This window comes from Canis aureus, chromosome 16 (assembly GCF_053574225.1).
Source record: "Canis aureus isolate CA01 chromosome 16, VMU_Caureus_v.1.0, whole genome shotgun sequence".
Taxonomy (NCBI): domain Eukaryota; kingdom Metazoa; phylum Chordata; class Mammalia; order Carnivora; family Canidae; genus Canis; species Canis aureus.
In genome coordinates this window covers 28,049,590-28,064,353 of record NC_135626.1, presented here as the reverse complement: position 1 = coordinate 28,064,353, position 14,764 = coordinate 28,049,590, and the positions used below count along the sequence as shown (strand labels likewise).

General features: G+C 41.4%; 1 protein-coding gene across 1 annotated transcript in view; it reads right to left on the bottom strand.

Moving 5' to 3' along the window:
• Nucleotides 1-13,789, bottom strand: part of HSF5 (heat shock transcription factor 5) — a 45,379-nt gene extending 31,590 nt beyond the window's left edge. The window contains exons 1-2 of the mRNA XM_077852523.1: nt 13,085-13,789; nt 6,975-7,349 (exon numbers count right to left, since the gene is read on the bottom strand). Of these exons, the coding sequence (XP_077708649.1) occupies nt 6,975-7,349; nt 13,085-13,727 (1,018 nt within the window). The 5' untranslated portion in view covers nt 13,728-13,789. The remainder of the gene's footprint in view (nt 1-6,974; nt 7,350-13,084) is intronic.
• Nucleotides 13,790-14,764: the final 975 nt, after the last annotated feature.

The window sequence follows — 14,764 nt, the reverse complement described above, 5'->3', positions numbered from 1 at the left end:
TGGAAAATTATTCAGCATTAAAAAATAAGGAAATTTTGACCCATGCTATAGTTCCAATGAACCTTAAAAACAGTATGCTTAATGAATTAAGCCAATCACAAAAGGGCAAATACTTTATGACTCCTCTTATATGAGTTTCAGAGAGTTGTCGATTCATAGAGACAGAAAGCAAAATGGTGGTTGCCAGGAGCCAGGGGGAGAGGGGAATGTGAAGCTGGTGTTCAATGGGTATAGAGTCTCAGTTGGGGAAGATGAAAAAGTTCTAGAGATGGAAGGTGGTAATGCTAGTACGATAATGTAAATGTATTTAAATCCACAGAACTGTAGACGTAAAAATGGTTAAAATGGTAAACTTTGTTACTTATATTTTACCTCAATAAAAAGAAAGGCAAATATAATTGTGCTTTTGCTTGGTTTCTTCTGATAGCTAAAGAAAACTCCTGGAGTATTTATGCCAAGTCCCTCCTTCCATAAGAACAAAATCAGGCCTTTTCAAAGAAACTAACAATAGAGGCTATCTGAGCACAAGAACAGCAACATTGGAGAGCTCTTATAACTCCAGGTTCTGTATTTGTTTATGAACACTATATAGAATTAAAAGCCTAAAATAGAATCTTTAGAATCCAAATGTACTTTAAAACAGTAAAGGGGCTCTCCTGGGTTGCTCAGTCAGTTAACCATCTGACTCCTGATCTCAGCTCAGATCTTGATCCCAGGGTTGTGAGTTCAAGCTCCACATGGAGCTCCACGCTGGGCATGGAACCTACTTAAAATAACAACAACAACAAAATCCACAATAATAAGCAATTCTTTTTGCCCAAGATTCAAGTAAGAATAATTTTTAAAAATGATATATATACTTTTCAATAAAAAATAAATGCATATGTATCTTACAGAAGTTGTATATTCTTACAAATCACTGTATTTAGACTTTCAGATGTTACTATGTAGGTCCAATTTATTTTTTTTAAGATTTTATTTATTTGGGATACCTGGGTGGCGCAGCGGTTTGGCGCCTGTCTTTGGCCCAGGGTGCGATCCTGGAGACCCGGGATCGAGTCCCACATCGGGCTCCCGGTGCGTGGAGCCTGCTTTTCCCTCTGCCTGTGTCTCTGCCTCTCTCTCTCTCTCTCTGTCTCTCTGTGACTATCATAAATAAATACATTTTTAAAAAAAGATTTATTTATTTATTCATGAGAGGCAGAGAGAGAGAGAAAGAGAGAGAGAGAGAGGCAAAGACACAGGCAGAGGAAGAAGCAGGCTCCATGCAGGGAGCCCAATGTGGGACTCGATCCTGGGACTCCAGAATCACACCCTGGGCTGAAGGCAGGCGCTGAGCCACCCAGGGATTCCCCTATGTAGGGGAATTCCCCGCTGAGCCACCCAGGGATTCCCCTATGTAGGTCCAATTTAAAGACAGCTTTTTTTTTTTTTAAGGTTTTATTTATTTATTTAGGAGAGCGAGCGAGAGAGAGAGAGAGAGAGAGAGAGAGAGAGAGACGCAGGGACACAGGCAGAGGGAGAAGCAGGCTCCATGCCAGGAGCCCGACGCGGGACTTGATCCCGGGACTTGATCCTGGGACTCCAGGATCACGCCCTGGGCCAAAGGCAGGCGCCAAACCGCTGAGCCACCCAGGGATCCCCTAAAGACAGCTTTTAAAATACTTTATCCTTTCCATGTAAATAGTGTTTTCAATTTTATAAAGCCTATTCACAAACATTAAATTCACTGAATCTCTGACTTGAACTACTATTGCCACTTTATAGGAAGGGAAATTGAGGGGGGAGTGTCATGAAATAATCCACTGAAGAGCACACTGAATGATTAACTACAAAGTGGAGACTAGAATTATTTCATTCCGTTCAATAGACTACTTACTAGGGAATCATTACAGCTGAGCACTACACTAGGTAGAGGGTTATACAGAAATAGAGGCAGCCCCACTCCTCAGAGGCCCAAACCAGACTTCCCACTCTAGCCATGAGAGTACATTCTCACTGCTTGGGTAGGGTGAGTCAACAATCCAGGGTAATCCCACTGCCACCAGTAGAAGGGTGGGTCTCGCAGTCATTTTCTGTTATCTATCCTATCTGGGAGTAACTTACCCTAGGAAGAGACATACCAGGAAAGAGTACCTCAAAAGATAAAACAAAGAGCCCTCTCTGTTATAAGAGGCAGGCAGGTAGCAGAGCACAATGGCCAAAAGAATGGACTCTTCAGTCAATTTGCCTGGGTTCATTCCTCAGCTTTCCTCTGACTAGTCATGTTTCAATTCCCTAATCTATAAAATGAGGATAATTACATTTCTAATCTTGGAAGGTTGTTGTGAGAATTAAATGAATTGATACTTGAGAATTCTCAGAACAATGCTTGGCCATAATGACTGCTACATAATTAACATCAGAGAGGGGAAAAATGAACCCAAGATAAAGCAAGACTAAAAAGAGTCAATCAATACTGGATCTAAAACATGCTGTCTTTAAAGGAGTGGTAAGAGTGGAAAACACGTAGTGTGCTAGGCAAAGAAAATATGCGCTTCAAGAGAGGAATGACAAATGTAAGCAAGGATTCAGAGGAGTCATTTTATGAGTCAATCTCACAACAATTTTCCAGTCTCAATCTTTGGCTTTACTAGAGAAATTAATTTATAAAATATTACATAACATTCAAAATTTACTGGTTAGACTATCTGAAGACCAGATCCAAATTTGCTATCAATATAATTTTTAAATGAAGTCAAGTGCTGCTGTTTACTAGAATTTGATCCAAACCTCCAATTCTCCAAAAGGATTAGATGACCATTATTCCAAAATTAGTTACTTCAATATTACTTTAAAAGCTGGATTTGGGAGTGATTATTATCCTGCCCCTGGGAGTGATACTCCATTTAGCTTTGGAAAAGTCATTTGTAATGTGCTTCATAAACAGATACTTGCTAAATATTGGTTAAATTGCTCATTTTTTGCTTCCTTCACCTAAAATTTGGAACAATCAAATACTTCTACAGTATTTTTATGCCACTTTCTTTTCCAAAGCAAGTCTTTTGTATTTAACAACACAACCTTTTACTTATATAGTACTTCAGAATGTTCAAAGAAGTTTTGGTTATTACAGAATATCATAGACCCACTCTATGTATTTGATAATCATCATGAGATCATGACATTTCTTATTCTTACAACCTCAGAAGTGTTATAGTCATTTCAATTATCTCTATTAAAGACGAAAAAACAAAAATAAAGATAAACATGATTCTATATCACATGCCCTGTAAGCTTTCAAAACATCAGCAGTACTTATTTGTTCTTTGAATATCTCTTTGCTAGTCCTTACCTTGAACTCTTGGAAACACTTTTTAATTTATAATTTTACATCCAAGCTAACATAAAATATTTTAAAAGTAACATACCCTAAATCATAATAATTAAACAAGTAGTATTTCTATAAATACTACTTGTAGTATTTTCTGGTATGTAATACATAAGTGCTTCTCATAAAATTTAGAACCAAGTGTTTCTAAGAGGATTATCTGGGACTTGAAATACATTTTCCCATAGAAACAACATTACAGAGCAGCCCAGGATGTGGTTCTGGAGACCCAGGATCAAGTCCTGCACTGCGCTCCCTGCATGGAGCTTGCTTCTCCCTCTGCCTGTGTCTGTGCCTCTCTCTCTCTCTCTCTGTGTGCGTGTCTCTCATGAATAAATAAATAAATAAATAAATCTTTAAAAAAAAAAAAAAACACCATATAGGTTAATTTGGCTCCTAAATCAGATTACAGCTACCTGTACAGCAATAAGTGTACAACTAATACTAATACAGAACCTAACCACCATATTTAATATGTCCGTAGGAAAATGCCTCCAAAATTACAAACTAGAAGGTCAAGCACATTTCTACAACCCTCTTGCTGCAGTCGTTCCAAATTTAAACTCCCCAGAAGCTAAACAAACAAACAAACAAACTCCCCAGAAGCTTGAGTCTAGTTGTTTGAGGAGGGGGTTTTGGAGGAAGTTTAGAAAAGAGAAACACTTACTGGTTAAAGGAAGGGAGATAGGGGTATTATCTTGATGGGCTACAGAATGTAAAGCAAGTATAAGGAAGACACAGACTCTCTCTCTCTATATGTGTATATACATTTTATGCGTACCTAGAATATAGCTGAAATTATAATCTAGATATTAATGTCTAACCTGTTTATTATAATGTTGAATTAAACTATTCATTAATAAAAATCTGACCTTATTTGTCACTATACATAAGATCTAAAACTTTTTAAAGATTTTATTTATTTATTCATGAGAGACACAGAAAGAGAAAGGCAGACACAGGCAGAGGGAGAAGCAGGCTCCACGCAGGGAGCCCGATGTGAGACTTGATCCTGGGACCCCAGAATCACACCCTGAGCTGAAGGCAGAGGCTTAACCGCTGAGCCACCCAGGCATCCCAAGATCTAAAACTTCTAACATGGGATCCCGGGGTAGCTCAGCGGTTTAGCGCCTGCCTTTGGCCCGGGGCATGATCCTGGAGACCTGGGATCGATCGAGTCCCACGTCGGGCTCCCAGGATGGAGCCTGCTTCTCCCTCTGCCTGTGTCTGTGACTGACTCTCTCTCTCTCTCTCAAGAATAAATAAATAAAAATCTTAAAAAAAAAACTCTTATTATTTTAATATTAAATATTTTGGGAAAATAAAGCAATCCCTTTTACTGCTATATTTAGGTAGAATGCAGTAAGTCAATAAGAGAATACAGTTGGATATTACAGCTAGAAAATAGTGAGTCCTGTTACAAACAAGTTACCAGATTTATAACTTGTAAAAGTCAACACGTTATTTTATTCCCTTATTGAATTTACATTCCTTCCACTTATTTTAGCTTTTAATTTCCTCCTGCCAGGGAGAAATGGTCTAACAAAATACCATTAGAGATAGCTTCCAGATCTACATATTTGAGAAAATTAATATTCCTAGCGTCTTTTTTTTAAGATTTTATTTATTTATTCCTGAGAGACAAACAGAGAGAGAGAGAGAGAGAGAGGCAGAGACACAGGCAGAAGGAGAAACAGGTTCCATGCAGGGAGCCTGATGTGGGACTTAACCCCTGGTCTCCAGGATCATGCCCTGGGCCAAAGGCAGGCTCTAAACCGCTGAGCCACCCAGGGATCCCCTATTCCTAGGGTCTTAACACAGGAATGCCCTCTTTCTTCTCTCTCTGGTCTTTTCTGAAAGCCTTGACCCTTGTCTTATTTCCATTGCCCCATTTTGTCACTCAGTATTAAAGCACTCTGCATGATGAAACACACCATGACTATATGGTGCTCCTGCAAAATTGAAAATAACATTTGAATGGAAAGCTAAGGCTATTATCTTGCAAAACTGCACCCCTCCCAAAAGACACTCTCTTCCCCCAAGAAGCTAAACAGAGGGTCACTATCATAAGGATTTCTGATCAGTGGCTTGAGATTTACAGTATATCTCCAATGCCCCTTGGCTGAGGTCTAGGTCAATTGTCATGGTCAGGTTCTCTCTGCTACTCCGCAGTTCTGTTGGCTGGGATTAACACTGCAGGGACTGCACTGTCAAAACATACCATCGAGTTTTTACTAAAAGAATATAAATTTTTTAAAGATTTTATTTATTTATTCATAGAGGGGGGTAGGCAGAGACACAAGCAGAGGGAGAAGCAGGCCCAACACGGGACTCGATTCTGGTTCTCCAGGATCATACCCCGGGCTGCAGGCAGTGCTAAACCGCTGCACCACCAGGGCTACCCAAAGAATATAATTTAGTTTTAACAGATATTACGCTTTTTAATTAAACTTCATTACTGGAACACCTCAGTAGCTCAGCGGTTGAGTGTCTGCCTTTGGCTCAGGGCGTAATCCCCGGCCCGGAAATTGAGTCCTACATCGGGCTCCCTGTGAAGAGCCTGCTTCTCCTGCCTATGTCTCTGCCTCTCTGTCTTTCTCTCTGTGTGTCTCTCATGAATAAATAAAATCTTTAAAAAACAAAAAACAAAACAAAAAAAAACTTCATTACTGAGATACTAAAATTTCATTATGATATAATCTCACCTATAACATTAAAAAATACAGTATATACAGTTGACCTTGGAACAACATGAGTTTGAACTATGTGGGTCCACGTTGTTTTGATACAGTACAGTATTATAAATGTATTCTCTCTTTTTTTAAGATTTTATTTATTTATTCATGAGAGACACAGAGAGAGGCAGAGATATAGGCAGAGGGAGAAGCACGCTCCCTCCTGGGAGCCTGATGTGGGACTCAATCTGAGGACCCCGGGATCATGACCTGAGCCAAAGGCAGGTGCTCCACCACTGAGCCACCCAGGCATCCCATAAATGTATTTTCTATTATGATTTTCTTAAAAATCATAATAGAAATCAAAAAAATTTTCTTTTTTCTAGCTTATTGTAAAAATACAGTACTTAATACATATAACATACAAAATATGTGCTAGTCAACTCTTTGTTATCGGAGGTAAGGATTCCAGTCAAGAACAGGCAATTAGTAGTTAAGTTTAGGTGAAAGTCAAAAGTTATACACGGATTTGCAACTGCATGGGGGGTCAGTTCCCCAATTCCACATTGTTCAAGGGTCAACTGTAACATATATATAATTTTTTGTTAAAAGAAATAAAATGCTGCACCAACAGCAAAGTTAAAAACAAGGTCCCAAAGTACTATGTTCTAATTTCATTACTAGGACACATTTCGAAGATACCAAAGTTTCACTAGAAACCATATACTTTTACGTACTCAACAGAATTTTTATAATCCTTAAGAACACAATGAAATTTTACATATCGCTTAAAAATATGCCCTGATGAGAATTCTTTGACGTTTCTTAGGTGAGTATTCCTATTTTTAAGCATGCAGAAATGCATTAAAAATATAAATGTTTATAATAAAGTACTTTAAGAGAAGCTATTGAACTTGAATTTTTCATACCTGTTGGATAGTAAGCTTGGGAGTACTGCGCTGAGGGTGTGTAGTTATTATATTTTTGGGAGGAGCTGACCATTGTTTGAGGACCTTGCTGAACGTGTACAGATGTGGCACTTGGCTGCAGGGTATAGGTAACCTCAGTTGGAAACCTCTGCAGTACAGGAAATGGAACCCCTTTATCTGAAAAAGTGGGAGACGTTTCCACTTGTCCTGGGTGCATTCCAAGGGAGTTCTGCCATGTTCTAGGAGGAATCGGAGTCCGATCTAAACCTTTCAGAGGGAAAGTACTGTGGTTGTGGGATGAAGTCGATACATAGGAGTAAGGAGACAAACTATCTCTCCGGAATGACCGGTGGAATTGTCCAACAGCCACTGGTCCTGCATAAAAAAAGGAAGAGCATATTTACTAATTTTACATTAGACCACTGAATTAGTAAACCAAAAGTCACAAAATAAGAATATTTTGAATTCTCAGCCATTTTTAACACAACAGAAATTTAGTTCTGGTAAAAACAAGCTGAGAATCCAGAATACAACATTGCACACATACTGCTTTAAAAAGTAATCAAATAAACTTTGGCTTGTTTCTCAGTATTATTGTCATAAGAGACAAAGTAGCCAAACCCTAATACTAAATCAAATGTTAAGTCAAATTCAATATTCAAAGCCTTTTATAAATGATTCAGTCATCTTACCTTTTTACCTCAAGTGATTGACCCAGATTTTTCCAACCTGTAAACTACTTCATAGAAGTTTTAGATATTCCAATCTTTCAAATCATTTAGAAATCTTAATAATAGGCACGAAAGTAGACACTCAACAATATACATTCAAGAAATAAGTATCGATCAAATAAGAACTATAATGCAAACCAAAAAGAAAGTTAATGTTCTTTACTCCCTTTAGAATTTTTTTTTTATGATAATCTTTGCCGAAAAGTCAGGCTTGAAAACTTTGACTCAGTTCTTTTCTTCCTTTCTTAAACTAATCAAAATTTTCCATGGTCTTTTTTTCTTCAGAGTATCTCTAGTAGAGTCCCTTCCTATATATCAGTGACTCTCAAAGATGGACTTACATCTGAAATCACCTGGAGAGTTTGTTAAAAATCCACATACCCAGTCCTAGGGATTCTGATACTTGCTTTCTCTCACCTAGTAAAGTAGAAAGGAATTAAAAAGTGAAGGTGATGAAGAGAGAGAAAGGGCAATTCTATATAATGAGGAAAAAGAAAATATACACGTGGCAAACTGAACTTATTTTTCAGACTGTAATTCTTGAACATAAAGCTAAGCTAATTTATTCCCAGGAAGGGTGTTGTGTATTAAATTATGTGGTTCACAAATTCCTTTCAATTTATTTCATTAAATCAATCTATAAAACAGGGAAAGTCTAATTTATGTACTGCTCATCTGTTAAACTACATGGTAAAAGATGACACTCAAAGACCTACTTTACCAAATATTTAAATTGTAAACCCATTCAATGTATTATGCATCTTTCATTCTATTTCTATGGTGTTTAATTTCCTCTAAAGAATAACGCAAGAGGTGGTATCTGTGTGGCTCAGTTGGTTAAGCATTTGACTCTTGATTCTGGCTCAGGTCATGATCTCAAGGTCATGAGATCAAGCCCCACCTCGGGCTCTGCACTGGGTGTGGAGCCTCCTTAAGCTTCTCTCTCCCTCTGCCCCTTAGGCTCTCTGTCTCTCTCTCTCTCTCTTTCTCGAAAGGAAAGGAAAGGAAAGGAAAGGAAAGGAAAGGAAAGGAAAGGAAAGGAAAGGAAGAAGGAAAGAAAAGAAAAAGAAACAAGAAAAAAAAATAAAGCATTAGGAGCACTCTTAACCACTTCTGGTTTGGCACTGTTTGAGTCAAGTCAATTTTCATAAAACACACTCTTAGAAATGATAAAATTTTTTAAAGGAATAAATTCTGGTTTGGCACTGTTTGAGTCAAGTCAATTTTCATAAAACACACTCTTAGAAATGATAAAATTTTTTAAAGGAATAAAGCAGGGCAGCTCTGGTGGCTCAGCGGTTTAGCGCCGCCTTCAGCCCAGGGTGTGATCCTGGAGACCCAGGACTGAGTCCCATGTCGGGCTCCCTGCATGGAGCCTGCTTCCCTCTCTGCCTGTGTCTCTGCCTCTCTCTCTCCCCGTGTCTCTCATGAATAAATAAATTAAATATTTTTTAAAAATAAAAAATAAAATAAAGGAATAAAGCATTAATGTCAAAAACAAGACAAATACATATATATATACAAACAAATCTAAAGCCCTGGAAATCAAGAGGTCTAAATCTAATGGAGAAAAACAATCTTAGTTCAGAAGACTGTATTCAAATCATATATACCCCCTAAAAACTGCGTTTCTTCTTTTCCTCTGAAGTACAAAAGATAGTTTTTATAGTATTTGACTAGCAATTCCATACATATACACACTTTGAACTACCAGTGCAATCTTTTAAGACCTAAAGAAATATTTTCTGCTCTTTAAAACAGATATTTCTGAAGTCTAAAACTACCCACCACTTGATTCTTCCTTGGATCCTTCACATGTTAAAACTACATACTGGTACACTGTGTAATAGCTAACCCTTCTTCTACCTTCTTTAGAGTTAAGCTATTAATGAATTTGCAGACTGTCAATAATTTAAGCAGCTACTTAAAGAATTCTCTTTGAATTCTCAAATTAAAATATAAATTCAACTTCTGTCACAATCTCTGAGTGACAGCCAAATATTTATAGATTTTTAGATGCTGCTAACATAAGAACACTGATAGCATTACAAGGGTATTCCTTTACATTTGTTTTTTAAAATTAAGAACTAGGGATCCCTGGGTGGCTCAGCGGTTTAGCACCTGCCTTTGGCCCAGGGCATGATCCTGAAGTCCCGGGATCAAGTCCTGCATCGGGCTCCCTGCATGGAGCCTGCTTCTCCTTCTGCCTGTGTCTCTGCCTCTCTCTGTGTCTCTCATGAATTAATAAATAAAATCTTTTTAAAAAATAAAATAAAGAACTAAAACATTTTCAGCTCTTATTGTTAAGGGTTATCTCATAGGGCTCTATTCTGATCAACTTCACAGACTATCACCTATATGTTTTCACAACATCTTTAGGATATATTTGGCAAAGTTTAAATCCATAATTGCAAGGCACAATGGATTTGTTTTTAAAAATCCTATTCCTTCTATATAAATCAATCTGAGGGGCGCCTGGGTGGCTCAGCGGTTGAGCGTCTGCCTTTGGCTCAGGTTGTGATCCAGGGTCCTAGGATCGATCGAGTTCCCCATCAAGCTTCCCAAGGGAGCCTACTTCTCCCTCAGCTTCTCCATCAGGTTTTCCAAGGGAGCCTACTTCTCCCTATGTCTCTGCTTTCTCTGTGTATCTCATGAAATAAAATCTTTAAAATGAATGAATGAATGAATGAATGAATGAATGAATCTGAGCTAATCAATTCCCAGGAAAAAACCTGCATCTTGCCCAAAACTTGACTCTTGAGAGCTTGTTATCCCCAGGCTAAAACAGATTATGTACTATTGCTCAGACTTGTTACTTAGTTTAGAAAGTTTTAACAAATATTGTAAAATAAATTGCCACTTAAGAACAAAATAACAAAAGTGGACTTAAAAAAAAGGGAAAAACATGTGATCTTCATATTTCTTATCAAGTACATTCCTGAAAGGTGAACAAGACAGCTAGTTCAATGGATCTAGATAAGAGAAGTAGGTACTAAAACAAAGGATTCTATTATTAAAAAAAAAAAAGTATTCAAACCATAAGCTGAAGTAGAACACAGTAAACACAAGTGGAAACTAAGAAGCAGCAGTATAATCAGGTTTAACTAATGAAAGATTCAAGTAGAATAAAAATTATATAAAGAGAAATAAAGAGCCAAGGGCTTAGAACATAGAATTAAAGCAAAGCTGGCCCAGTATTCTTGAACATAGAATTATATCCTGCCCACACCAGTAAGACAATTCCCTAGTGAACCAAGCCTATGGTGTAGACAATCCATAAATGACATACCTTCTGCACTAACTGACAGAACAGAAAAGAAAAGAAAAAAGTAAATACATGAAAACTACAATAATCTAGCTATATGTGGATTGGTGTATTACCAATACTGCAAAAGTATGAATTAAATTTACGTTATTCAACAAATAATCTTTAAAATGCTGACCAAATGAACTATAAGTGAAGAAAATCAGACCATAGGCAGCCCCTGTATTTCTTTAATTAAAATGGACTCTATGGGAGGTGCCTGTGTAGCTCAGTCTGCCTTCAGCTCTGGCCAGGATCTCTGGGGCCTGGGAGCTGCCAGCTGTCAGCTCAGCAGGGAATCTGCTTCTTCCTCTTCCTCTGCCACTCCCCCTGCTTGTGCTCTCTCTCAAATAAATAAAAATCTTTTAAATAAATAAAAATAAAATAGACTCTATCCTTAGAATACAACTCGGTTTAACATAGGTGAGGAGAAAGAAAGTCGGAGAAATGAAAAAAGTGAGCAAGACCTTATTTTTATGTATTCACATATATATGTTTCTCTGAAGTGGTTATCCTATTTCTCCCAAGAACACACTTCCCAGTCTTTTCTCCTTATGCCCACCAGATACACAACCTGAAAAACAAATATCCATGTCAGAGATTCTGCCAAATGGATGCCATGTTATTATCTCCATTGCCTTTCCCCATTTAATTCCCCACCAAAATCAATGGCCATCACATGGAAGTAGCTTAATATTCCTTTAGAATTCCTTTAGAACATTCCTATGCCACTGCTATTTTTCCAAGTTGTTGCTAGAACTCTAACCTAATCCCTTATCTTCTAAACTCCACAGACACACAAGCTTATGATCTCTTATCTTCTAAATTCCAAATGAACAAAATGCTTCCTCATTCATAACCCTGGGCCTCGGTTAAACTGAACAAAGCGTTACTTTTATTTGTATATTTTTAAAGTTTCCCATATCTGAAAAATAATCCTTACATATTATGTTAAATCCAAATTAACATGGTGAAAATGTTTCTACTGAAGGCAAAGAATGAATTCTCATTATTATATCCAGTTGCTGTCTTGGAATACTGCCTCATATCATGGGCTCTAAACAGAGGGAAGGAATGTGGCCACCCTCACCTTCCTGGAAGAGTTCGGGGAAGAGCATCAGTAATCAAGTTTGTAAAACAATTTTCTATCACAGAGAATTTTTGAGCTTTTAGTAAATACGCATTCATACAAAGTTATTTCAATACTGAAAAGTGTAGAGTGAAAGATTCAAAGACTGCAAATGTGAACTTTCTACAATTCTCTTAAACTACACTTGACAGTAATGAGAACCATTTTTGCCTAGTGTTTGCCTAACCATAACACCTTAGGTAAACATCGGCTCTAATTAGTTACAATGAAAGAAACGTTTAGCCAGTTCATTGTAAGCACGAACAATATCTTATAAACAATTAAATATATTACTATGTTTTCACTCTTAGGATACGTAAACAATGTCGGCCTTTCCATACATTCCTTGGAACCTACCAGTACTGTCAAGGACATCTCTAATAAGATTTCTCGGATGTGTCAGTGAGTCATGTGTCAGGAGGATGGCCTGTCTCTTCAAGGACATGCTTCCACTCAAGGTGGTTGGTAGACACGTCCTAAGTTTTCCTGGCCGTGACTTGGTTCCTTCCCACCTTGGCCGTCATACGCTTACCCTCTACTGTAACTCTGCTTCATTTCCCATTAGTGCAAAGGAGACCCTTTTTCCCAACCTAATGCTTCGACAAAGGGCTACTTATTCATTCTAGATGTTCAAGGTAAGGCCGGGGTCTCGGGAAGGTAAGTGGTTATGGAGGCTTGGAGTTCAGGAGGGGCCGGGAACAGCAGAAAGCCTTCAGCAGAGGTCCCTTCGGCCACCAGCGGACAAGTAACCAGAAGGGGCCGGAAGCCCACGGCCTCTTTCCCGGGGCGGTAGTGGCGGGAAGCGGGGTGCTGGAAACCGCGGAGGTGCCGTGGCCTACCTCTCGGGAAGCACGGCAGCAAGGGGCTGGCTGTGCGAGATGCCCTCGGAGGTGGCGGTTGCTCCCTGACGCCCCATGTGCCCCTGCCACAGGTAAGGAGGACTCACCGTGCGGCTCGGGCCGGGGCCCCGCGGGCGGCGGTGGCTCCTGGTGCTGCAGCGGGGAGGTGGAGGCGGAGGCGGAGGCGGAGGCCGAGGCCGAGGCCGACGTGATGAGGAGCCTCTGGAAGCGGTTGGGCGGCCGGCAGGGCACCTCCAGGCCGGCCGCCAGCTTGGCCTTGTTGGCGCTGGTGAGCCTCTTGAGGTGTACGAGCAGCTGTGGCTGGTCGCGGCGGAAGTGCGGGCTGTGGAAGTGGTGGAGCGGCCCGTCGCCAGCCGGCCCACCGCCCCCTGGTCCCGGCCCGGGCCCCGCCGCGCCCGGCCCGCCCAGCACCACCTTGCGGAAGCCGTAGAGGTTGAGCTGGCGGATGAAGCTGGTGAAGTTGGTGGTCTTGAAGAGCTCGGGCTCGGCCCCGGCCCCGGCACCCCCAACGCCGCCCCCGCCGCCGCCGCCGCCCCCGCCGCCGCCGCCCCCGGCCCCCGCCCCGGGCGGGCTGAGCAGCTCGGCCTCGAAGAGCGGCTGGTCGATGAGCAGCCCCTCGCCACGACCGTCCCAGCGGATCGAGCGGTACCGGGGACTGTTCACCAACCGCCACAGCTTGGCGGGGAAGTTGTTGGGATTGATGGGGGTGGAGAGCAGCGCCTCCTCCATCGCCCCCACCCGGGCTCTGGGCCTCGCCCCGCCAAGCCTGGCTCTCCCACCCCGTTCTCGATCCCCCCCTCCCCCTTCGCCAGGCCTTCGCTGCGCCCTGCCCCCTCCGGCCTGTGCCCGGCCGCCGCGGACCCTGGGACCGTTGGCGCACGAGCGCCCCGCCGCGCCTTGCAGCGCGGCCAATGGGGCCTCGAGTTCTCGCCGCGCGGCCGGACGCGGCACGAGCCGGCCCGCCCCCTGGACGCCGCGCCGCAGGGCACGCCCGACGCCGCGTCGAGCCCCGCCGCGTGCAGCAGCGTGAGGCGCTGCCGCGGCCGCTCGCCTTCCCTCGCCGCCGTCCCCAAACCGCCGGGCTTGGGAGGAGCCGCTGCCCTCCACGTCGCGTTCAGTCCTGCGAAGAGATAAGCCCGATTATCCGGCCAGGAATACCAAGACTCCTGTTTATCACTTCAGCCAGCGTGTGGGGGATTTAGAATTCCCAAAGTGTGCACTTCGCGATTCAAAGTTGGCCATTCTGGAGAACAAAGGGCCCAACTCTCTAATCTGAGTAGCTATAAACTAAGTGTAAACTAACAGTTAAACTGTTTGTTTCTCCAAAATAAAAATGGCGATGGGGCTATGGTATCCTCCGGAAACAAATTCACCTTTTACATAGTAACATTTTATGTGTTTTTAAATAGACCCTCTTAGGGCAATAATTTGGCTCAGTACAGGTTTACTCGAGGCAGGATGAGAACGGAGAGGCCTATGAGGAGGGAATCCGAAGACTGAATACAATCCTGTGTGCCTGGTCAACCAGCTGGTGCCACCTTAGACATTAAACAGAAACAAACCTCACATGAGATGGGACAGAATTCTATAGTATCCATAAGGATACACCCCTGTCCGATCAATAAATAATGTAGCAGGAGCTGTTAAAAATGAAAGAGGGGCAGCCCCAGTGGCTCAGCGGTTTAACGCTGCCTTTGGCCCAGGGCCTGATCCTGGAGACCTGGGATCGAGTCCCACGTCGGGTTCCCTGCATGGAGCCTGCTTCT